At 39.7% G+C, this 26,516-nt stretch overlaps 2 protein-coding genes across 3 annotated transcripts in view; one reads left to right on the top strand and one right to left on the bottom strand.

Annotated features, from left to right (window-relative positions):
- Positions 1-194: 194 nt before the first annotated feature.
- Positions 195-25,441, bottom strand: fip1l1a (FIP1 like 1a (S. cerevisiae)). Of its 2 annotated transcripts, XM_023271840.2 has the most exons (12): positions 24,830-25,441; positions 24,585-24,651; positions 22,206-22,261; positions 21,683-21,778; positions 21,445-21,560; positions 21,160-21,245; positions 19,094-19,178; positions 18,842-18,941; positions 14,189-14,243; positions 10,501-10,556; positions 9,636-9,807; positions 195-428 (listed from the first exon to the last, which is right to left on the bottom strand). In XM_023271840.2, the coding sequence occupies exons 4-11, from the start codon at positions 21,704-21,706 to the stop codon at positions 9,781-9,783; spliced, it is 549 nt and encodes a 182-aa protein (XP_023127608.2). In that variant the 5' UTR covers positions 21,707-21,778; positions 22,206-22,261; positions 24,585-24,651; positions 24,830-25,441; the 3' UTR covers positions 195-428; positions 9,636-9,780. The 2 variants fall into 2 exon arrangements, with proteins under 2 accessions (XP_023127608.2, XP_054872252.1); XM_055016277.1 differs by having other exon boundaries at positions 24,585-25,441.
- scfd2 (sec1 family domain containing 2) overlaps positions 25,263-26,516 on the top strand; it is a 99,601-nt gene continuing 98,347 nt past the window's right edge. Inside the window, exon 1 of the mRNA XM_023271839.3 lies at positions 25,263-26,187. Within this exon, the coding sequence (XP_023127607.2) occupies positions 25,374-26,187 (814 nt within the window). The 5' untranslated portion in view covers positions 25,263-25,373. The remainder of the gene's footprint in view (positions 26,188-26,516) is intronic.

Below are 26,516 nucleotides of genomic sequence, written 5' to 3'. Positions count from 1 at the left end.
TAATTTCCTTTCTTGGTCAGCAGAGATGTTGCTTTCACTGCCCTTCCTACTTCTCCTGGCCTTTTTGTGTGTGTGTCTACTTTCCCTGTCCTCCTCATCATCCCTCCTACTCATGCTGCTGCTGCTGTTGAGAACATAGATGATGTGATAGATAATTCTGCATTTTTTTGTTGCTGTTGTTTAAAATATATATATGTATGTGTGTGTGTGTGTGTGTGTGTGTGTGTGTGTGTGTGTGTGTGTGTGTGTGTGTGTGTGTGTGTGTGTGTGTGTGTGTGTGTGTGTGTGTGTATTTTTTAGACCTTTGAGATCTTTTTGACCAGTCCTCACTTCTGTCTCTGTGTCTCCTTTCTCCACTGACTCTTTGAGAACTGTGACGATTCTGCCTTCGCTCCGAAGTGTCTCTGTCATTTTTTTGTTTCTCAGCACTAAAAGAAAACACACAGGACACACATGCAGTGTATTTATTCTGCTTGTGTTTGATAAAACTGGAGGGTTTTTCATTGGGAAATAATGCAACATTAAAAGAGCTGATGGCCCACAGGAATGAGACTGCTGGTTTCTTCTCCTTTACAGAAAAGTCCAGACTCAAAAGACTAGAACCTTAAGCACAATACCTGCTGTTTGCCTGACTGAGCTTTGTAGCCTCTCCCTGGCCTGGACTTTGAGTAGCAACACTAGTGTCACAGCATGCCCTTTACATTAAAGCCAAGCAGTCATCCTGCAGTACCCTCTAAGCTAAAAAAAAGAATTTATTATTCACTCTGGGACCTGCAGTCCTTTGAGACTACAGGACTGATCATTCACTGCTTCTCACTTTTCATTTTCCCACATGTGACCTCTGAAAACACACATGCAAAAACATATTAATGCCAAGGAGTAAGGGGACAGTGGAGGATATTTGTAAGACACTTCATAGTTCAATTGTTTTCAAAGTGACCGCTGCAGGTTTCTGAGGTGCCACAAAGGACATTCAAAGGCTGTCCCAAGTATAATGTCCAATTTTTACTGTACATTTTTTAACATTTCATTTTAAAATTCTTATTTACCATATTATATTTCACATCTTCAGTGGTGAGACCTTGTCAAGAAAAACAGTAGCCATATTGAATTCAGTGGAGATCACAATGCATTGTCTCTCTTCACTTGCTAAAAAACTTAGCCATAAAGCCAGTCATGACAAAACCTGAAGCATGAAAGTAAATCCAAAGACTTCTTCTGACAATCAAAGAAAAAGAAGAAAAGAAGTACTAAAAAAACAAGAAGCTACACAAAATTGGAGAAAAACTTGCATTACCAGCTTGGGTAAGCTTAGAGCAGAGGGAGCTAATAAGGTCAAAGCAGTCTGTTTTTCAAATGACACACTAAGGAGGAGAGTTGTAAAACTGCCAAAGACATTCAATCTCTGACCATTTTCCTGCAAACAATTCAGCTGGATGGATCAATAGACGCCACTAATGCAGCTCAACTGATTGAATTTGTTTGGTGTCCACAAGAAGAGAAAATAGTGGAGGATTTTCTCCCCTGCAAAGCAGTTCCTGGAAGAACATTGGGTAAGGAATTATTCAAACTGTTGAATGCAATCTTGAAAGAATTTGGACTGAGCTGTGAAAATGTGTGTGTGGTGATGTGTGGCACAATGACAGGCCACAAAAGTGGAGTTATTGCAGGGATAAAGACTGTCAACCCAAATGTCCTGATGAGGCTCTCTTCACCAGGCACTTGTATCTAAACGTATGGAGCCACACTTTACTCCATTTTGAACACAGCTGTCGACTGTAACTCAGAGAACTGAGAAACAAGTTAAGTAAAGTTGATACACAAGGCATAAAGCTCAGTGAAGATGTAATTGTCAGCTACACTGTGCCAGCTTTAACGGTACACAACAGAAAATAATACTATCTACAATAGGCAGTGCTCAAAAGCAAAAATCTAGATAATGTAACAAAAATGGAAATATTTCTCCCCTTTCAAAAACTAACAACTTGTTTTTGCAATGTTCTGCAGGGAAACCTTGGGTTCAGGAATCAAATGGATGTTACTTTGACACATGCAGCCCACCTAAACAGTGTTCCAGATCAAGTACCCCTCCATCATGGCACCAACACTCCCTAACAAAGGTAACCACATCCCAGCAAGACAAAGCGCCCAGCCACACCATAATAACTGCTCACAAGCAACACAAGAAACACAGCAAAAAGGTCCAGGTGAAAAAAGCCAGATCTACAACCAACAGCATCCAAATGATCTGCTTCCAACGTCCTGGTCCACGCCCCAAGGATTCAGAGCTGTTTTGGCAGCACATGGGGGTCCTGCACAATTTTAGGCAGTTGGTTAGAATTTTGTGGCTGATCAGTGAACTAAACAGCAAATGTATCATTGAAGGATGCTGGTTCAGACTAGATGGTCATAATGAGTAGGTATAGGGCAGAGGCCAATATGGTCCATACTGAATCCAGATGATAGTGTAGATAGCTTGGAAGAAAGAGAAAATCTCACCCACTGCTGATGGTATATCTGCAGTGCGTATTGTTTTTGTTTCTCTCTGAAACACTCACCTCACCACCTTGACACAGCTTGTGGTTTGCAATTTCAGAATAATCAACATAACCTTTAAAAATCATCACTTTAAAAGCTTTTCTCACCGCCTCCATAAAAGTGTCATCTTGGTCAAAAAAACCCCCCAAAAACAACAAGTCGTAGGAAAAGCACTGCTAGTGTAGACACTCGGCTCACACATGGCTGGAGTAATTATTACCATTCACTCGCTCAACAAGAGAGAGAGAAAGAGCCTTAAGGGGCAGAGTGTTGCAAGTACAAAGCTGAATGTATTCAATATTTGGAGACAGCTCTTCTGTTAGCAGCATGGATTAGGACCCAGGGCCCACATTTGTTTTTGCTCAGAGCCATTAGTTTAAACATAGAAACAACCACCTCGCATAACACCAAGAACACAGTCAAATGGCTCCCAAGGAGATAGTGTTGCTAAGAGTAAATTATAGCATGAAGCCTCGGGATTCGCTTTCACATTTTACAATTTTATTCATCAGTAGTGGCCAAGCTTGTCAGAGCAAGCAGCATCACAGATTTCAGAACAGCCTGAGTCTTCTGAAGTGTAAATTTCTCCACTCTACCCTTACGGTCATTTAACTGAGAAAACCAGATGACTTTTTGAGCCTTTCTGTGGATACGAAACAAAACTTTGTACCTAACACAACCAAAATGAAAATAATGTCTACAAAAATAAATAGCAGCTGCAAGTAAGGGGATGTGAATGTAATAATGGCTCACGGGGTGAGATATTTTATTTCAGTTAGTTTATGGTGGAGAATCTGGTCGCCAAAAGAAACACACCTTTGCCAATGCACTTTTCTGTCAAGACAAGTGTTTGTTCTTGCTAAGATTATATAATAAGGCAGGATATTTACATATTAGAGCCAATTAATATGTAGATTGTACAATGTTACCTTATCTAGTAAATCTGACATACAGCCTTTGAAAGAATCTACCTGTTTCTCTAAATGTGTTTAGAAGTCAAATGTATGTAAAGACACAGTGTGGTCTAGTGAAGAGACCAGGTACAAACATGGAAGCATTTCAGTGGAGCTAAATGATAAACAGAAGCCCACACCTGCTCCACGGTTTGCCAGGGACAGTGGAAAGACAATAACAGACTGGCACTAAAACAATTTTTGCCTCTCTGTTCCCAGCCCTCTTTGTTTCAGCTCTTGGACAGCAACTGGATTATGATAATTTCAGTTTTTTGGGGGATGTGGCAATAAATAGGATTGGTTAAATGTGTTCCACTGTAAAATTGATATTATGATGTTGAATAACTATGGGCTCAGTGTTTCAACTTTGAACATGATCATGCAAAAGAAGCAGAGTTGCTGACTACTAGTTAGTCTCGCATAGCCAGACGTATCTCCAAGGCGCTTTGGCGAATGCTCTAGCTGCACCTCACTGTCATTCTGCTAAAGAGAAATGAAAAACTCTCGCATGTTTTGTATATCTTTAAGCCAATCACAATAGTCTAGTGCTAAGCCCAGGATGTAGCAATAGTGCCCCTGCAAAGTAGTTACAGGTACAGGAGTTGTTTGGTGGAACATTTGCATGCAAGGAGCCCAATACTGTCTTGAAAATGGCTAATTCATTGCCAGAAACAAGCACGCCTTATTGCACAATTCAAATCTTTTTCAAAACTTGCCAGTTTCAGACTGTGGGTTGCTGCTTGGTGGCTATACTAATAGTTACATGCACTTAGTAGAAGAGGAAGAGAAAGCTGCATGAAATGTACGGCAGAAACATTTACTACAACCCAGAGTCTACATCTGCTATGTTAGACTAATTATAAGTGACATAATCAGAACAATGAACATACACTTGGTATGAAATACGATGAAGCAGTGGTACGCATGAGAAATTCAGCTAAAGCAAGACGTCATCTTCTGTTAACTAAAAGTGTATGTTTTGATCTAAATACAAGTACAGTGTTTTCCTTGTTCTTAAGCAGAATGTTTAATTTGGCCAAAGAGATCACATTATCTGATTGAACTAGGTTACTGAGAGAAGTGTGGTGGTGTAAGGACACCAATGGCAGTCCGTTCACTTTAGGCGGGACAAAGACACAGCTTTGGAGCCACTATTTACAATTGAGGGTGAATGTAAAATCGTAGCAAACTGGAGGCTGAGGTAAATCTAAACCTACCTAAGCAAAGACGTAGAATCTGCAGAAACATTTATTGTAAAATATAATTACTGAGCAATGCCTTTGGAAAAATGCAAGCGAGTGAGCAAGTGTAGCTGTTGTAGAGAGGTGAAAATAATTGACTTCAGATATAAAGTAGGAAGTAAAATGAAGTGTTCAAACAGATGAAGTGAAAACAGGCACCCCTATTGATATTTTTTTGGGTGTTTACATTATTTTTATTGATTTAATCACTCCTGTGATTTCATTACAGTTTCACTTACTAGAGCGCTATTCCACATCCAGCTGATAGAGGGCGCGTATCGCGCAGGTAAAGAGTAGTGTTTTGGCACACAGAGGAAGAATAAACCTTCCTGTTGTGAAGCTAATGTCAGCTCAATGTGTGTGCCTCCTGTATTCTTTATCACAGGTCAGTAAATATACTTAAAATGAGTATACATTGCAGACTTTAAGAGTAGAAAATGTCGCTTGTTAAAGAGTTTGCACAAGATGGTAAAGGAAATGGTTTGTTAAAAGAATTGTGTGTAAGAAGGGATAATTGGTCGTTCGCTAATCGCGATAATGCTAACGGACTTGACTAGTGTGGAAGCACGTGTGGGAAAAGCTAATCCAGTGCAGTAAATTGTGTAGCTAAATGCACATTTATGAGGCTTAATGGCAACACCAGAAATGATATGTCGTAAAGTTACATGCTGAATTATTGCCAGTTGTTTATATGTCTAGTTACTGCCATTACAAATGTCGTTAAAGGAGCATTGCACTCTTTATTTAGTTGGTTATGAGATAAATGTGTTGTTTCATAGAAAAAAATGCAATTGTTCTGTCAGGAAATGAAACAAGAGTAACAAAGGGTACATTGCTGGTATGTTAAAAATATATTTCGTATGGTTAGAATAACACTTAAAAAACTGTTATGTTAAAAAATGGTTAAAAACAATTTACTATTTTTCATGGACAATGTTAAAAATCAATGGATTTAAGAACAAGAGACCACATGGTTGTTTCATATTTCAAGAAAATGAGTTGAATTAAACTACTGTCATTGTAATATTGGTTATTCAGAGAAAGAATAAACCTTCCTGTTAATCTAACGCCAGCTCAATGTGTGTGCCTTCTCTATTCTTTATCACAACACGTCGAGAGGGCAGAGAACCAGCTGACCCCTGTCTGCGAAGTCAGGGAGGCAACACTGTCCGTGCAACAAGGTGGAAGGAACAGAAGAAAATGTAAAAAAAAATGTATAGCTGCTATGCGTGTAAAGGTAAGACAGGACACTGTGCTGTTTTCTTCTGGAATTAAGACAGTGAAGTAGCATTCAGGGTGGAGGATGCACTGTAGAACATTACAATTTATTAGGTACAGACCCTAACATTGGCCCTGGAAAAGGCATGAGTGTGTTGCATGAAGTTGAGGCAGAAAGACAAAAAGTATGTCACATTAAGGCCTAAAAAACTGTTGGGTGGAGGGAAAATAAAAACAGATGTAGGTGGAAGAATGTACAGGCCCCAAGACAGATCCTGAAGCCAGGATAAAAGTGGCATCAAGCACAAAGCAGCTGAGGAAAATCAAGAAAAAGAAAGGTTTTAGTGTACCCCTCTCTGCCCGTGGCAGGAGAAGGTGGCAATTTGGATCATGCTGTTCCCCGTAAATCTAAAGCAAAACCTTGAAGCGAGACAGGACTGTTCCTCCAAATCACAAAGCTGCTGTCAAAGTTGCACTGGGAACAATTTTTTCCAAAACACGGACAAAACCTATGAAACTCCTGAAAATGTTATTTTCCACATGTATTCCGATATGGACAAGAGTTATTATTCTGTGCATTAATGACAATTAAATGAGACTGTTATTGTTGACTGACACAAATTTGTTTAGACTGTATGAAGTTGTTTCTATGCTTTTGATGTTTTGAATTAGCAATGCCCTGGTTTGGTTTCATTGCATTGCAGTACAGTGCCTTTTTTCAATTAGCAATTCCTGTTTCCATTCAGAGTTAGCTATACCCTTTATTAACACTGAAAGTAGCCTCACAGCATTTTCTAATGACACTTTTAGTGCACATTTAAGTGGGAAGATAATTATCATTTTAATTTCCTCCTCACACCGAGACGTCTCCTCTCAGTTATTATCAAGTGAAGTCACTGGATTATGGGCACAGTTTTTTTTTTTTGTCAACCAATGATCAAACAAGCTGAGGGGTATTTATATTAGATTTGTTTGTGTGAAGCGATGCCATATGTGAGAGACAGACCAAGAAGAGAAGTGGATATTGCATGTCCTCATTGTCTTGTGCAAATGTCAGCATGTGTGTGCATGAAAAAAATGATAAGCGACTCTGAGGCTGTGCCAGCTGTAAAGAGCTACATCTATCATCCAGAGCTGAGATTTACGGTCAGGGGACAAGTGTTGACCAAATGGCCAATCAGCTGCTCAGCCTGCACCCACTAAAAAAGGTAAAAGGTGTCAGAAAAGTCCAGTATATCACTCACTCTGAATAAATGCATGGGTGAAAATGTAAGTGTCAGCCTCATGGAATCTATTAGTGGTGGCAGTAAATCCAAGGCATGCTGTCTCGACCGCAGCTGATAACCAGTAGCCGATGGCTAGAGGGCTGCCCTGCCACACGCCGCCTGTGTGTGACTCAGCACAGGACATGTGGGTTGGTAAGCTCTGAAATTAGCAGCACAAACTTACAATGTAACTCTCACACTGACCTCACCGGTGAACAATAAGAGGTGGCTAGTAACGAAGGTGGGTAAGGCTCCATCTGTTTCTCTCTCTTTTGCACACTAACGATAAATCCCTCTAGTTCCAGTCCAAAAATAGGCCAGAGCACAGCCATAAATCAGTGTTACAGAAAACATATAACCGATGTGTGTGTGTGTGTGTGTGTGTGTGCGTGCGTGCGTGCGTGCGTGCGTGCGTGCGTGCGTGCGTGCGCACGCGTGCGTGTGTGACATGCACAGTATGGACCTTGGTCATGTGACTAGAACGTAGCACAAACAACAGAGCCCAGAAGGTGTGAGCATGACACATTTGGCCACAGGAACTGTCCTCTGTGACTGTGACATTAAAGCAAATCTGTAGTAAGTATCACTAAATCCTCATGTGCGTTCCCTCTGCATCTGTCAGACACATGACAATGATTCTTCCTATCTTCTGCACTTCGCATACAGCTTCCCAGCTGTCCCCATGTCCCATTTTCCTTATTTGACCCACAAGATTGTTCTGAGCTTAATATGTAAGCCTGAATTCAGTCATCTAGTGCACAAATGCTCCAGGAACAGCTCACCACTTCAAGTAGGGAAAGTGCTGAAAAGCAGAACAGTGTACGAGGATATTTTAACAGAACACAGTACGGAAAGATACTTCAGTTTGTCATTTTTGCTATTTTGCACTTATTTCCATGCAAGTTAATTAACAATGAGGCTCCAACAGTAGCTGACACAGAAATCTGTTGGGATCAACAGTATTATGGCTTTTGAAACCACAGACTGAGAAAATATTTTAAAAATTCAGTCAGACTGCAGGTGTTTGTAGTGTCAAGTATTTAGGTGCAGAAGGCAGTTTTGACTGATCTTGGGTTAGTGCCTCAGGCGAAGGCAATGGCAGGAGTATCCCTGGTACCTATTTTGGTGAGAAATGCTCTGTCATAATAAAACAGGAACGTTCAGTCTTTCATACAGTATGAGCCTCAGGTCAGAGGAGGAGCATGCGAGGAGGTGGAAAGATGTGACTGTGTATTATAGTTGGCAGCTGTCTGAGTTGATATTAATTAAATAGACATCTGGGTAAAGGTCATCACTGAGTGTAGAGAAAATGTAGGGCAAGGTTTGGCTTGTGCACACGTGAGCATGAATGTTTGAGTACACAGCAGCACTCAGGCTGTCAGACTGTAGGGTAGTACGGCACTATGTGAAATTTTGGAGTGGAAATCAGATTCGCTCTTATCAGTGAGCCACAGGGAGGAAAGGCCAAAATTCCATGCAGAGAGTGTAGACTCAATTATTTCCTGGCAATAGGCAGCAAACGGCTACAGTGAGTTATTCCCTCATCTCACTGCACCAGAGCAGCTAAAATAGTTCTGCATATGCCTGCAATAATTTCTCCTGGTCTTGCAATAGTCTTGATTTCTGTCACAATAGCCGTATGCTCTTTTGCAATAGTGTGCATTTCTTCACAAAAGCTGTGCATTTTGTCATAACAGTGTTTATGTTACAGCTATCAGCTAGAGAGCTGAGAGGGGAACCACTCACAACAGTAATCCCTTTAGTCAGGTTATCTGGAAACACTTTAGATAAATTCAAACATGTTTGTTGGACAAGTGATACAAATTTTTGGCTGCATGTGGAGGTACAGACTAAATTCTGAGTTATCCAGTTCTAAGTTCAATTGTTTCACATCTATAGGCACTTCAGGAAATCACACACTACTATATAGTCAGGTCAAGATGTTACACCACTCTGATGAACACCATACAGTGTACACATCTCTTGTCTCACCTAGCAAACAGACTATTGTGTTGCTCGACACTCCCCTTCATGATCATTCTTTGTTCAGCTTTTGTCTTTCTTCCTACATTTTCTGTCACTATCTATCACTTTCCAGCAAAATTTGCTCTCTATACAATCCGTGTGTGAAAGAGAGACAGGCCGGATGGAAAAGCACATATATTGAGCAATGTCAGAATAGAATTAATGACTGAACAAGAACCAATACTTTATGGTGCCTAATCCAGAGGATCACAGCTGTGCAGCAGACACATCCACTGCAGAGGCACCCAGCAGTAGAAAGAGGGAAGAAAGAGGATGCACTGTGTCTTTTGCTGCATCAACATGATGTAAAAAATTGACTTCAGATTTACATGCATTGAAAAATAGATCAAGGGTCTGATTAGGAGTATCTATAGCATCAAGCCACTGGGACCCACCTGTTGTGTGAAGAAGTATGTCTCTCCTTTTCTCTACTTCTGCCTCGCTTGCTTTTTTTATCATGACCATGCTCCCTGGATCTGTCTTTGTGCCTGTCACACTTTAGTTGCCTTGTGTAGTATTCCCAGACCTTTGTAGTATCAATCACTCCAGCTCTCGTGAATATGCTCCCTGGGATTAAAGATGAAAAACCCAACAGAAAGAACAGAGTCACAACAAACAGATGACCCTAAACAGCAGCAGCTGGCAACTGCATCAGTTTTATTTACTCAGTCTAAATGAAGCATTCAGCAAGTCAATGTATTTAGAGCAGCGCTTGACAACTGTTTGTTTCATAGTTTTTTCCGTTGCTTATGTATGATTAATGTAACGGTTAACACTTCAGCAGTTACATTCTCTCAAAGAGCATATTTAGAACACAGACACAATGGAAATTTAAAATAAATGTATAGGGCAGGTGCTAAACGTGGTTTCAGTTGAAAAGAGAAGGAAGTACACAAGCTTTAGAAAAACTGCTGAAAACAATTAAAGCTTGGGCTGTATCTGCACATTGAGCTGAATAAAAGGCCCAAGTTGATGTCACATATTTTTTTATTATCATAAGAAAATATCTCAGTTTTTTGATACCCAAGACAGTTGAGAAATGTGTGTGAGAGAGCATAGAGTGGGGAATTTCCTAGAATGGTTGACTGCAGTGGAGGAGTGCATTAACACAGAAGTGACCTAGGTCAGCAAGAGCAATCCAAATTTACGAGGCTGTACAATCATGTAGTGTACTGTACATGGACTGAAGCAATTTTATGACACAGTAGTGAAATAAGATCTATTGTGGTCATTGTCTATTATAGAAATATACATTCTTACCTGATGAACGTGCATAAAGTGAAGTTGAGGGACCATCAAAGTCATTAGAGTGTCCACTGAAAAAGGAAAATTAAAGAAATATGGAGTTAATACATGTGTTGACTAAAAAATCTTGATAGACAAGACCATGCATATATATATATATATATGTATATATATATATATATATATATATATATATATATATATATATATATATATATATATATATATATAAAAAAAGATGTAAGATGTATCAAAATACATCAATATAGGTCCTTTATGCATCTTGAATATAGGCACTAGTATTCTGGTATTTGTATAGTTATGTATTCCTGGCAGACTCTATTGACAACTGACATTCAATTTTATGTGATGTTTAAGGTCATTCATTCGAAGAAACACAAAAGAAACTGTGAGCAAACAAATCAATGAATGAAAAAGCAAGCGGACTGGTCTGCAACATGATCAAAGCGCTTTTCCAAATGCACAGCTGTGTTTTTCAAGTGTTTGAAGTGACTGGCTCATTGTCAAGGCGCAGCGTGCGCTCGCCAACCCATGAGGAACGGATGGAGGGCATATTACTGATACTATCTGGATCTTCTGCCTGTCCACGTGGCCTCGACATACACCCACTTCCAACTAAAAGCTTCCGAGCGTGCTGAAGGTGAACTGGCTGTGTATGAACTTCATCCAATTGAACGGCTTTCCAGCAGGTGTGAGTCCAAACACATTGCGCCATAAATTCCCTAGTAAACAGTTCATCACTGCTGAATTTTATTTTTAGCCTAACAGTCGCACAGAGATGAAGAAAGGCTTGCTTGTTAATGGAGAAGAATGAATGAATGGATGAGTGAGCCTGAATTGGCGGGCGTGTGGCTGCTGGCAAAGCAGTAGTAGGAAAAGGAGGATGAAATAATATATGCTTAATGGTTCATCTAAGTACTTAGAAACCACAACTTGTGGTCTCCTGCTTTCATCAACATAAACACTGGTGATTATAACTGGATCTAAACTGCCACACGGATGTCTTTAATAGTTCTCCAAAGCAATGAGTCTGGTCCTATTAGTGCATCAAAACAGATTAAACATACTGATCTGCGATGCAGAATAAGTGATAGGTGATAATGCAAACATGTAATAGTTTCTTTAGGCATTTTCCCACTCTATAGTATTGCTATATTGATCTAAATTGGTGGGGTTCAAACTGAGGTCCCTCTGGGACTACACAAGGAAATACATGATTTATGTAGAAAAAGTAAACAAGGGCTTGCTGATACTATCATGCTAAATGTCATAACTGCCACACACAAAAAGTCATAACGTGACCAAATATAGGTTTATATATCGATCCATCTATTTTCTTCTGCTTATCAAGAGTTTGGTTGTGGCAGCAGGCTAACAGTACATTGGTGACGTCCCTCTCCCCTGCAGTATTTTCTAGATTCTCCTGGGCAATCCCAAGGCATTCCCAGAAGAGATGAAACATGCAATCCCTCCGGGATGTTCTAGGTCTACCACGGGATCTCCTTGCGAGTGGACGTTCCCAGAAAACCTCCAATGGAAGGCATACAGGAGGCATCCTAATTAGATGTCCATATCACCTCAGCTGGCTCCTTTTGATGCAAAAGATTTTACTTCTTCAACCTGTCTTTAAGGCCAAGTCCTGCTGCTCTACATTTTGGCCACTTGTACCTGCAATTTCATTCTGTTAGTCACTACCCAGGGTTTATGACCATAGCTGATCAACTAGTGAATCCTTCCAGCTCAGTTCCTTCTCCATCTTGATGGTCTCACATTACTTCTGGTGCTGTACCAATCCGTTGGTCCATGTAGTGGACAATATCCGGGGATATTTAATCTCTCTTGCTTGGGGCAGCAATCGAGTAGTCCCCGGCACAGAGCCACAGCCTTAGACTGACTGCTGACTCTAACCGGGGCCACTGAACACTTGGATGCAAACCACTCCAGTGCATGCTGAAGGCCATAGTGTAATGGAGCCAACAGAACCACATTATCTGCAAAAAGTAGAGATGTGACTCTAAGCTTCCCAATCCAGACACCCGCATCATTGGACACAAGATACAACCTTGGTCGAGTCCAACACTGGAAACATGCTTGACTTTGTGTCACAAATACAAGCCAGTGCTCACTTTTGATTGTACAGGACTGTTTGTCCTGTAGATTCATATCATATGAATTGAAAAAACAGTAGCGCCAGTGATCATCTTTGAACCCTTACTGTGTCTATGCCATAATAAAACCCATGTGTTCTCTGTGAAACGCAATTCTCTGTGAAAATCATTCATAGGTACAGTTGTGTTTGGTTTTAATTGAACAGCATGCTAACATCTGTTTTGACTTGTTCAGCAGAAGTTTTCACCATGATGACTATTATAATGCTACCTCTTAATTCAGCTAACAAATTAGGTTTAGATTTAAAATGACTGAGAATGTATAAAACTGAAAACAGGATTTTTAGTGACAATATGACACAATTAGTCTCCCTATAAAGACACATTACTGTGAAATTAGTACAATTCTAAGTTAGCACAACTCAAATGTGGATTTTGGGTACCCTAGGGGCCATTGGCCCTCCACACAACATGGGAAGCCAGCACCCAGATTATGCCATAAATACCTGCTGTTCCTAATATCCCCAAGGGAAACGCTGAGAAGCAACAGTAAGGCCAGGACTATCGGTGTAGACACTGCACATGTGTGCATTTTTTTAAAAAAAAAGTTAAAAAGGAAATTATTCATAAAGCGTACAGGATATGGTTGGCAGAGTTGATAGGAACAGTAAGTCCCTGAAGGATATGAGGATTTGGCAGATGGACTGAGATGTGAGAAAAAACATATTTCAGGACAAAGTACAGAGTAAATTCAGGCACACATCAGACACAGCAAATTAGGAGAGAGGGAAGGAGTAAGACTGAGAAAAGAGAAAAAAGAGAGAAGAGACAGGAAGCGAGACAGACAGACAAACAGAAAGATGAATTGAGACAGGCTGAATACAGACAACATCCAAAAGAAACAAGCAAGGCAGAAAACAAAACTGGAGTGGTACTGCATTCATAGCTATGTAGGAAAATGCAGGAGAGCCTTGGGTACAGCGTGGCCCACTTCTGATCTAAGTTGTGTAAATTAGAGCTGAAATGTGGGAGTTTGCAGACAGGTTGTGACATAGAAGAGCAGAGTGGGGGGATGCCTTGGATACTGATAAACAGAAGACTGGAGGCACAAACAAGGTTGCTGTCTTGCTTTCTACCTTATTTGGCCATTGATTCAGTTGCAAGCTGAGCAACAGAGCACAGATAAAACAGATCCAGCTAAGAACAAAAAGCTGTGATCTCTGACAACCTAAATATGAGTTGTCTTCTGGTATCAAAACGAGAGCTGCTAAGTCTGCCTCCGAAATTAGGTAGTTGTATCCAAAAACAGTCATTTTGTTTAGAAAGTTCAGCATTAATGCACTATTTATTAGTGACCTGGAGTCCAGTCTTGGACCGTTTTTTCTTCTTTTCGCTCCGTTCCTGAATTTCCTGAATAAGCTTCTTACCTTTTTGTGCACTACAGTCAAACCTCCCTGAATACAAATCAGTGCACTGTTTCCCTGATACTATTACCATCCCACCTGCAGTTTTACTACAGACTTTACATACAGAGGTCTAAAGCACAAAAGATACAGAGAATTTCATGGGCTCACCTGTCAAAAATAGCTGAGGGGGAGGGAGGAGAAGGTCTTGATTGGAAAAGGAAAGCTGCATGGAGATAACGAAAAAGACAGTTGAGTTCTTTAAAGTTACTGTGTTTACATGCTGACACAAATTAGTTAAGATTCCAAAAAATACATCTTTTTTTAAATAATGAGATTACATCCAACCTGAAAATCTAAACTTGTTGAGAGAACTGAGGGTCATTTCTTAATAATCTTCAAAGTCCAGTTTATATGGCTCTGGAATATGTTTTTCGTATTTTCTCACCAGTCTGAATGTTTGAATTCCCCATCCACGGCAGTTCTTTTTACTGCAGCTCCACATGAACAGAACACATCATTTTGTTATTGTCAGATATCTTTCACTTGTTTTATTACCATAAAAATAGAGCTACTGCTGGTTTTGTCAGGCCAACTAACAGAATAGAATTTGAATTAGTTTTATTTGATAGGCGTGTTGCATTTTAACAGTTACAATAAATAGCATCAAACTGATGCTATGCACAGACAGTTTTAAGCTATTGCTAATTTTCAAGTATTGTCCCTATTTGGGCTTCGACATAAACAGTAAACTAATTCACACAGCTTTCACTCTCATGAAACTACAATACACCACAGACATGTAAGTAAAACAAATTAATTATGATATGTATGGGGGAAAAACAACTACAGTTAACTATAAATGACTGGTTTGCCTTTCTCCAGCCCTCAACTTTTGCTGTGAAAGATGTTAGATCTGTAAGTAATTTGATTTCAGCTGGTATTGTGTTCCAGAGTTGACAGCCCTTTATGGATGAATGTGACTGCCCAGATTTAGATCTATGATGTGATGTTTTACAGTTGCCATTCACCCGTTACTTTGCTATTGTCTGGTCTTTGGACATATGTGGAAAGAGGCTCTGGGGCCAAACTGTTGATACTCTTGGCTTTTTAGAGTGTTTGCTCCACGATTTAGGGCGAAAATTAAGTGCAGTCTGACCATAAATGAGTTCAGGACCAGTTCATATTTTGCTGGTGTGTCGTGGTAATGTTGCATCACATGTTTTAAATCTATTACACGAGTATTGACCTGAAGCTTTAACAAAGAATATCGCAAGTTGCCGTATCTGTTGGAAAAAATGCAATTACATGTTCTGTCCAAATCCATCAGTCCTACATCAACATGTACTTAATACAGTACTTAATTTTGATTAAATTACTTGGAGGGAGGAAGTGAACCATAAATAATGGAACTATTTTAAGTGCCCATGACAATCAATGTACCGTAGCTTCTGTGCTTCTAGTACACGTTTAGAATATTTGAAATATGCTGCAAAATATAATATTGCAGTAAAACGCAGTTAGCATGAGGCATAAAAGACAAATGTCAATGCAAGATACAGGCCAAAAATCAGTTAAATTTTATCCAACACACAGCAAATATTTTAGTTGGATGTAGGGCCGAAAAATGTGAACGTGATTTTTCCAACAGATATCGCAACTTCAAAGTCAAACTTCACTTTAATACTCACTGTGTATTACATTTAAAACACACAAAACCATACAAGATTCCATCAAAGGTGTGACTACCACACAAATAGGACGGCATGAATTTTCAAAACTACTAACACTTCCATTGTTTAAAACTTAGTTTTACATGTCTATCCTGGATTGCAGATTTTGCGATTTCCTAATTGCTTTGTTTCAGATTCAATCATTCATTTAATTGTTCAGTGCTCGTTGGATGGCTGTGCAAAAAGTAAAGAGGTACACATTAAATATGGGAAGATGTGGACAAATAACCGCAACACAAGGCAAAAATTTAAAAAAAAAAACCCAAAACATTACCCATTCCTAACAACATAACCTAAAAATTTATGGTGCCTCCTTTTAAAGCAGAGATATTAGATCGGCCTCAAAATGTCAGAGCGACAAAGTCCTACTTGCCTTTTCCTCCATCAATAAAACAGAACAAGTCAAACGCTTGAGTGCACAGCTAATGGTCCCACTTGTTAGAAATCTCAAAGTTTTACGTGACCAAGCAACACAATCAGCTCTGAATCACACACTTAGCCAGGACAAACGCACACACACACGCACACATATGTATAGCGATTCCTTTGAAGAATCAGGGCAAAAGCACACATTCACATCTGGATACCATCCCTTTCTTTTTTCTTTTTTTTATAAAGACCCCTAACGTGAGAGTGACTCAGAGGAGTTTAGCAACACAAAGATTACAAGAAATGGCTGTAACAAGAGGAAGAATCATATGTTATATGTATGCTACGCAGAGCAGATGCCTGAATATGAAAAATAGCTTCAAGCTCCCCTGGCTTCTGAATAAAAAACTGAACATTTTCTGTCCCTTTCAAATACAAGTCTCATTGAGTTAAGAAGGCTTTAGCTGCTCACTATGGACCCATCAAGGCCTTTGATACCTCAGACACCTGGACGCCCAAGGGAAGAACAGAATTGAAGAGGCAAACATAAACTTCTAACAGCCTGAGACAGCAAATGCCTTGGCACAATACCTTTTGAGAAAACAAACCAAAAGACAATGGCATGATTCATCAGGAATATGGAGAGCTGCTCACAAACACCTGAGACAAGAACTCATTACAGCAAATAGATGAAGTCACTGCATGGGGCATCGCCAAGAGTTTGTGGAATTAATTACTATGTCTAAAATACTGCACAAATATTAAAAAGTGATTAAAACAAATAGTAATTGTGCTCAAGAAACGCTGTTTAGTGTGCATTGAATGTACAAGCAGATGCACACGCGGTAAACACCAGCTTGTCCACACACATGCCATCAATGTTTGCGTGAGTGAGTAATTGCTTCTACCTGCGGTGATCCCAACTGAGTGTTTGATGAGGGCTGGAGTTCCATGCTTGGCAGCATATGATAGAGCTAATGGCTGAGGGCTAATTGCTGCCGATTATGTTTGCGTGGCTTTCTGTCTCATGCTAATGTTTCACAGAGCTACAGGCTGCAGGGTTTTAGATGGAGCTGATATTTCTCACCGGACCACTAGCTGCTGTTCTGCACTGCAGCAGAGGCCTATGTGTTCTTTCCTAGGGTAAAGGGTACTGTCTCCTGCACTGTTAGATGCAGCTTTCTGCACGGACGCTCGCACTACGCCATCTTGTCATTGCCATTTTTGCCTGTAAATAGCATAATCATTGGTTTCTCACAAAAAAAGATAGGATTCCCGACTCTAAAGCTTACAGTCAACAGACTATTGATGTATTCAATCAAAAAAGAAAGGAATTTATGCTCTCAGGTTTCCCAGTGACAAAATCTTGTGTCAGTCAACATTGTACTGACATTGCTCTTCTCAATTCAACCCTCCAATGATAAAAGACATAGAGGTCAGGGCTTCTCATTAATAGCTCTGATTGGAGGGCATTTGGTAATGATATGGTTGATTTAGACAGAACTACACATCTACTCAGTTATGTTGTTCAGTCCATGAGGACACTCACATACCAGCTCTGTTGCTACAATGACTGTAGTGACCTACTAACCGGGTATAGGAATCGTTTGCTGCAGCGCAAAGCAGCAGGCAGCCTCACCTTGGCTGTGCGCTGTGCTGCACTGATAGATGACACAAGTACATCCCTGTAATGACACAGTTCCACACCACAATCTGCACCTATCAAATACACTTGGCATGTAATGTGACCTCAGTGAAAAACAAACAAAAAATTAAAACAGCCTCTTTCTTTTCCTCTGTCCTATTCTCCATGGTCGGTCTGTTCAGCACATTTCTCATGTCACAATCTGCTGGCCCAGCAAATTTTATTTTTTTTTTACCATGAGCTATTTTTATCATGTTACACATTTGCATCACAAAAGGAGGCAGGGCCTATAACTTAAAGAAAGGGGAGTGGCTGAAAAAAGCTATGCATGCACACTTCAAAGCTGCTGTCGACTGTTCAAAGATGTAGTCGGCAGGATGTTTGATATTTTGGTTGTATTAGCGCCTCTGGCATGGGCTCTCTGGGCAGTATGGGGCTCACAGGGTGAGGGGGTAAGAAAAATGCTTAAGCCAGTGTTTCTATTTTGGAACCTTTGAAGATGAAGATGTGGCATGTGCTCAGCTGTGTGCTTGCGCCAGGGAGCCTTCCTGGATTTCTATCTGATTCGCTACAAAGACCAAGAGGAAGTCTAAAGACTGATAGCGCTGACGGACTCCCACCTGGTTGCCACTACATGCCTGGCTGCAGGAAGACATATATCTATACAATACCTTCAAACACATGCAAGTGGACGTGCGCACACACATATATTCACATACTCGCAAATGTTCACCTCTGTCCTTCAGCTCCACGGGATTATTTATTATGACACGTGTTGCAGCTTCACAAACACATGGTCAGATTGCCATTAGTCATTTGTGCAGCTGCATGATGTGTGATGTGGCCCACATGGGTTCTCCTGAGGCCCTTTCCACCTGAAAATCTTACTGTTCAATCTAAATAACTCCCTCCAACCCGGTGTCTTAAATGACAGCTCCTCTGTTCATAATCATCTCATCAAATGAGGAAGGGCAATATGCGAGGACATTTGCCATTTTGTTCTAGAGATATTGTAAATGAGCCTTTATTAAGCGTTTACTTAGGGGCGATGCTTTTCCCAGTGGTTGGGTGACTTACATGGTGGAGAGACATATGCAAAGGAGGAGTAAAGATTGGATGGTGGTGGCAGATGATCAGCAGTAATGCTATCCTCCTTGTGGGACATCTCAGTATCCACCTGCAGTATAAACATATTAATAGCTTCAGAGACTGTGTCTTTGTCTCTCACCCACACACACCCACACAGACACACACACACACAGACACACACACACACACACACACACACACACACACACACACACACACACACACACACACACACCATACCTGAGTGTTGAGACATTGATGCCTTTTCTCTCTGTTTCTGGATCTGGGTATTCCTCCAGTCTCAGTAGGAGCAGCATGTGGATCTCTGTTTATGAGGTAATAGGATAAAACAAACTACAAATACATCACACATCCATGCAATATTTTGATACAGCACCAAAAATGGCAATTGAACTCTTCTTAAACAAAGTCTTTGTCACAGTCACCCTTAAAAGATGGCCACATGTGGCGCTGATGTGCACTTATATAACATTTTTAAAAACAGGACATTAGTTTGTCCTAATCTCACTCCCAGTGCCCCCATTCAACCCCTTGCAGGTCCATTAACGCATTAAACCTCCTTATCTGGGTCATCTCGCCTTCTTTGCAGAAGAGCCCTTTACAGTCCTAAACCCCCCTACCCTCACCCTCATTGAGCATGCACGCACACACACAGATGGGATACTAACCCCTTTCTGTCACTAGGACTTAATCAGCAGTAGTGAAAAGCATACAGTAAGAAGAAATAGTAACTGCATCTAATGGCAGCTCGATAGAGAGGAGCTCGCGGCTCCTTAGTGTCTCTTCTACAACTTGCTTCAGTTTTGAAAAGCACACACATTTTTTCACCTAATAATAATATAAAGACAACACACAATTTAACCTATACTATAATGTACTACAAATTTAGCACAGACAAAAAATATGTTGATAAAACTGCACTTCTTTTCCAAAGGACACTTCTTTTACAGCAGGCAACACCAGTGGACATTGCACCATGACCAACAAATACAACAGAAACCTGATTATTAGACAACAAGCCTGCTGCTATCAAAGCCTCAGTTAGCACTAAATCTACTGGATGATACATTATGTGTATTTGTCTATGACATGACTTCCTGGTTCCCTTCTGGTCCAGCTCTGTCACATGGGGAGAGGGAGATGCGTGACGCCACACAAAGCACTCAGATCCACGACCTTCCCTGAAGGATAACCTTGCTGACGGAGAACAGCATCATCAAGGGACGGATCTTTAATTAAGTGGCTAGTTCTGTCGGTCAGCCTCATCTGACGGTCAGCACCTCCAGTGTGCATCTTCATCACCCATTAAACTAAATGGCTGGGTAGGGGAAAAGATTCTCTGAAAAGATGCTTTGGGCAAATGCACTCAAAGGCTGAAAACACCTGATCCATGAATAGATTTGACACAGAAAAAATTTAAATTATTCTAATTGACATCAGTAAATTCAATGCAATAGCGTTGCTGTATTTAAGATACATTTATGTATTTTACTATGCACTAATAGCAATGCAAAAATGTAAAATCTGTTGTTGATTCTGAATTCAGAGTTTTTTGCTGCTTTTTGAACTTTTAAAGATGTGTAGAAGTATTAGATGAAAAGTGTACTAACACTACTATAACATCAAAAGTAAAAATACAAAGCAAATTGGCCCATGCAACATACAGTGTCAGTTATGGTTACAAATGCATCAACTAGCATTTTCATGTTGCAGTTGCTTTAAATTTAAATCAGTGCTTTAACAATTCATTATATTTTATGTATTGCTATGACACGTAATTAGAGCTGCAGTTGTTGAATAATAGTGCTTGTTAAAAATGCAATATTTCCCTCAGTAGATGGAGCAAAAAGTAAAAGCATAAAATGGAAATGCTCAAGTAAAGCACATAACGCAGAAATTGAGTTAATGTAGGTATTTACTTCTCATATGCACATTGTTATGTTGACGTTAAAATATTGTTGGCAAAAAAATGGATGAATGAAATGTAAACAGAAAAAGACTGTCTAAAAGTCAGAAAAAACATAAACCTTTTAACAGACTGACATAAGTGTGTTTACCCCAACATTGTGGGATCCCTTGTAAAAACAACCCTAATATGCTGAGCTTGTCTTAGGATCACAGAAAACAGATGGCATCAGCCGGATAGTTGTTGTGTCACAAACAAATAGAAACAACCAGCTGCCAGCTTCTCCTGGCTCTGAGCTCAGAGCTGTAACATGGAATGGGATCTGCAGTGGAGCACTCAGGAAACAGACAATGACAACAGTAGGAGGCATGTTACCGACCTGGAGGCAAGTGTAGATGGTCTGCCTGAGGGAGAATGAGCACAAGACGACTCGTCTTCTCCATGTCCAGTGTGCCTCCTCTGGGCCTGAGTGGAATAACAAGTTCTCCTTCATCCTCTGATCTCTAATCTAGTCACACTCAATTTCCAATTTAAATTAAAACAAGAGCAATGAATCTGTTCTGAGTTATAGTAGCAGATTATTTTCTCCTGTTTAAGTTTATGGCCTCTTCCAAAAAAAAAAAAAGAAGACTGTTGACTAAACCACAACCGTATCTTGTCTTACCTTGACTTTCGCATGAAGCTTTCTACGAACTCTACGGATTTGTAGCTGCTTCTGACAGTAGGCATTCCAGCTTTCTTCATCAAAACCATAGTTAAAGTAATCTGACACGTTAGCACCTAAAATAAAAAAGACAAGTTGGGGAATAAACAAGTCTGAATGGAATCAGTGAATATACAGTGAGTGAGATTGCATAGAGAAAGAATCACATACATTTATTGGCTTAAATACCACAACTAACCAGATTTCCTCCATGGTTTTTCATCCAAAGACTTTACATTCAGGTTCGATTCTTGACATCCTTTTATATTTTCTAGTTCGTCAATGTCTAGTGCTTCTATAGTGCCAAGAAAACATGTCAACAACAAGACATACAGTACATTGACATTAATGCAGCAGATTATGAATATTGATTCATTTTCAATAAGAAAAAGTAAAATTTTATCATGATGATGTGCAGAAATTAAGCTAGTATTCTCAGTGTACATGTCCACTAATGATGAATGTGAAAAAAGGAAAATGATCATTGGTTGTCGGAAAAGTCAGCTAATTGTCTCCTGAAATCTCTTTATTTCTACCAGGCTGTGTTCTGTTCCTTGAAAAGAAAAAATTAACTGCACATCTTTGGAGGACAAACACTTAATTTTTAAATGAAATGCAAAATAAATCATACCCGTCAATGTCACTGGTCTTTCAGCTTTTGTGCTTGTGTTGTTTGCTGTGCTCTTGTGTGCTGTACCATTTTTAAAAGAGGGCCTCCTTACCAGCTGCATGTATCCCCTCAGCATTAATCTCAAGATGCTCAGGTGTGTGCTCAGAGCTGCAAGAAATCAAGAGGCACTCACATTATCACCCTGCTGCCTCCATCATCATGAAATGACTTGAACTCTGAGAAACACTTGAGCTGAGTGCTGATAATCTAATGTTGGCGCCTCCACGCGCAAGACTAATACATCACAAAAAAAATATGAAAATATCTCAAAGCTATGTTTTGACAGAAGTGGGTTCCTGACAAATAATGCACACATATTATGCCCAATAGGCAGGAAAACACAATAAAAAGCTGAAAATTTTAACATTATTTTGTTGAAAGATGGATGGTAAGCAGTTACACTCTCATATGCACAGCTGAATGGCTGCACAGAAATCACTGTATTCTTCACTAATGGCATTGTCACTGTCTTCATCATCCTGGACAGCTTTCAAATTGCCCCATAAAACAAAAGAAACGCATGAAAATAATATCCATCTGCATGTTAAAATGCATAACGGTTCCCATTTGCACTGACCCTTAACAGACAGATAAAAAATATCAATCACTGCAGGAAAACATTAAAAAGACAACAGAAAAAAAGCATTTTATCATAACTATTCATGTTTTTTTCTTACATTCTAACCATCAGATCTTTAAGTCAACCAGTGTTGTCCTTTCACTTGCCTTTCATTTGCACTCACAAATGGAAAAAAAAACATTAAAGTCTCACATACAAAAAACAAGGTTGTGGAAGCTGATTGGTGTACGTTACAGTAACCTACTGTAATTGGTAAGTTATGCTACATTTAGTCTGAGGCAAAAAGGCTGAAGAATGCAGAACACAGATCTTGTCGGTGCTCTAGCTGTGTGATTGCTTATATCCACATTTCCCAGCTCACAAACACACAGCGTTCGCCTGGCAGCCGATTTAATTAGCATCAAATACTTCTTAATGTTCCACATGAGTGGCTGCACATTTCAGAGCAGCACACACTGTATCGTTTCATGTGTTGTTTAACTATAATGATCGCTGTTATTATTGTACTGTGAAAACTATATTATACTTGAATGCTTTCTTACTATATTGCAGTTGTTTCTAATTGGAAATAAGCATGCCAGTATTGTCAATTTTGAATTTGTTCAGTGCTATTATTGGCCTTGTGGATATAGGCAACATTTGAATCTTGGGGGAGATATATTAAACGGACGGTGTGCGGGTCCTCCCACAGGAAATTTTGAGCATAAAACCCTTTAGAGAGTTAAGTGTTTGGCTTTCTGATGAATCTTAATGCATCAATTTGTGACTCTGCTGCACCAAATTATGGCTGAAATGGAAAACACAAAATTCAGGCACCGGGTCACATTCAAAACATAATGAAATATATATGAATCTAATTACATTTTTCACAACAAATCGATTGGTGAGCTCATGATTCATATTTGAGAGTAAATAAAGACCCATCCTTGTCCAAAGCAATGATTTGTCTATTAGTAAATTAGAGCAAAGTCTTCTGCTTAATTTATGTTTTTTTATGTGCTACTGGAATAATATAGACTATATGTATGCAAAATATGTATGCATATACTACATTATATGTCTCATATATTGTATGTCATATTCCCTTGATTGTAATAAGAAGAAAAGCGGTGGTTGTATGCAGCTTTGCCTCATATCATATCTACTTTAGATTTGCTCCAACATGTCAAGTGTTTATGCTGTCTTGTTTGTCTGTTTCTCCACTTTATCCTCAACCCAACCTGTGTAGGCAGATGTCTGCCCTCCCTGAGCCTGGTTCTGCAAGAAGGAATCTTTGTATAATTTTGTCAAGTCTTAATATTAAATAATAATTTATATTATTAAGGTAATTTGTTACAGTATATAACATTGTAGAGTCTTAACCTTAATATTGAAATTAAATAGGTATTTTATATAGGATTTTAGGATCTGAACTGTAATATCGAACTTCCTTAAGTAAATTCACATAATGAAAAATATTTTAGGGTAGTAATACTGTAGAGTAATAGCATAATATATCCCTAATATTTAATATTGCTAGGTGAATTGCAAATGTCAATCTTATACCTCTACTGGAAAGCACCTTAACAGCTTTGGTTCAAAATGTTTTCCTAAAATAATGGTGACTTGACAAAGTTCAATTGCTAATGACTGTACTTGTATTTACTGAATGCTGTGATCGACATGTTTGAGTCTTTTAGTTTTGATTTTATATTAATTGCTGTTATGTTTCCTTCTGCTTTTGCATTGTCTGCCAAAGCACTTTCTAAACCATGTTTTTTAAACTGCTATATAAAAAAGTTATCACAATATGATTATTGTTATGATGATGGTGATGACTTTTTACAAATTTAATTCACACTGCTTACATACCTGGATGCGATTTTAATCTGTTCTGTCTCCTGCCTGTTGTCATCTCTGATGCTCATTTCAAAAATCCCTCAAAAAACATACACAAACTTCAATGTAGCATTCTACTTATATACACAGCCACCTGTGACAACTACAACGGCTGACAGCTACATTTTCTCTTATAAACTTTATGGTGTTTCTACGGAAAATCAAATGAACAATCAATACACTGCAACATGGCTGTTAGCCCGTTTAAACTTAGCTACATTGATATAATTTCCCATCTTCATCCTCCTCGCCGTAAATGCTGGATTCCGACTCTGAAGTAGACATTTTAATGAGGAAAAAGTGGTTTCAAAGATATAAAAGAAGTTGAAAATGTAATCTAGCTAGTGATAAAAGTCGAGGAAAAATCTTTCTTAACGGTAGGTTGAATAACTGCAACTAATTTACCGTTTGCCTCGAAGACACTGTTTAAAATGTAACTTTTGGAATTTAGTCTACTGTCTGCACTATTTTTTGCTTGTCAGTTTCTGAAATGCGGTTGCTAATAATTTAGATACCTTATAATAATGATACATTTTTAAAAATAATCTTGCTTGTGTAAAATTAGTGAATCAACGCTGCCTGTTCTCGGGATGCTGCGTATTGCTATAGCAACGACTTTGGATGACGTATTTCTGCTGCGACGCTGTACTGCCACGTCACCTTTAAGAGACTCGTGTGTTTGTTTTGCTGGAGCTGCTTCAACTGGCATTTCTCATGTCTTTTTGATTTCGTCGTATTTAGCGAGCTGTCGATATTCGCAGAATGTTGACGACGGAGGATTTCACGCACTTTCCGCTGCAAATGTGGGAGAAGGTGCTGTCGAAGGTGAAGAAGGCGGTTGTTTTCATGGACGACAGGTGTGCAGAGGCTCTCCACTGGAACGGAGGGGCTGCTGCCTTGTTGGAGGCTGGAGCCCGAAATTTAAAGCAGTTTTCCAGCTTCGAAGCCTGCAGCGTGAATGAGCCCAAAGCGGTGTTCGTGGTGAGCACTCTGTTGAAGGGGACAACCGTCGACATCATTAAAGACATTATATCCCTCAGTCACTTTCAATACTGTGTCGTTTTCACCACCGTTGCCCACTCTGTACATCTGCTAGCGAACAATGTCACAACAGAAATGGAAGGAACCCCCGTGTTCGAGCAGTTTGAGGAGAAACTCTGCGAGTGGATGGGAAACATGAACTACACGGCTGAAGTCATGCATGTTCCAGTGGTCTTCGCCCCTGTATCACAACAGTTGGTCATCTTACCCCCGTTTGCTCAGCTGTTCCCCCTGCTCTCACCAGACCTGGATACAATCAATGCAAAACGACCAGAGAAGAAGCGATTTGGAAGCCTGGGTGATCTAGACATACACTCCCTCCCTGCTGAGCTGCAGATTGAAATCAAATCCTTGGCTTCAGCTTTAAATTCAATGTTTGAGGCCACAAGTACGAGGGAAGAGAGCTTTGCTGTGGGTCCAATGAGTCGCCTCATAGCAGGGGAACTGGCCAATCATCCTCAAGCAAAAAATCGAAGAAAGACAGCCCCTAACAAGGCATCTATCATCTTTGTGGACCGAACAATGGATCTTACAGGTGAAATCTACGTCTGTGTTGTGTTTGATCAGTTTGCATGGTGGTGAACCCTCCCCACAACACATCCATAACCTTGTTCAGGCTTATGTCTCTGTTGTTCGATCTGCAAGTATGTCCTGAGACCAGTATCTGTCTAGTAAAACATGTTCATATTGATGTAGGACTGATTGAGTTGGACAAAATATGTAACTGCAATTTACATATTTCACTACTACAATTCCAACAGATATGGCAAAATGCGATATAATTTGTTCAAGCTTCAGGTCGGTTAAAACATGCGATGCAACATTACCACATGATACACAAGCAAAATAACATATTTCAAATAA

This window comes from Amphiprion ocellaris, chromosome 2 (assembly GCF_022539595.1).
Source record: "Amphiprion ocellaris isolate individual 3 ecotype Okinawa chromosome 2, ASM2253959v1, whole genome shotgun sequence".
In the NCBI taxonomy this organism is placed as follows: domain Eukaryota; kingdom Metazoa; phylum Chordata; class Actinopteri; family Pomacentridae; genus Amphiprion; species Amphiprion ocellaris.
This window is presented reverse-complemented; position numbering and strand designations above follow the sequence as displayed.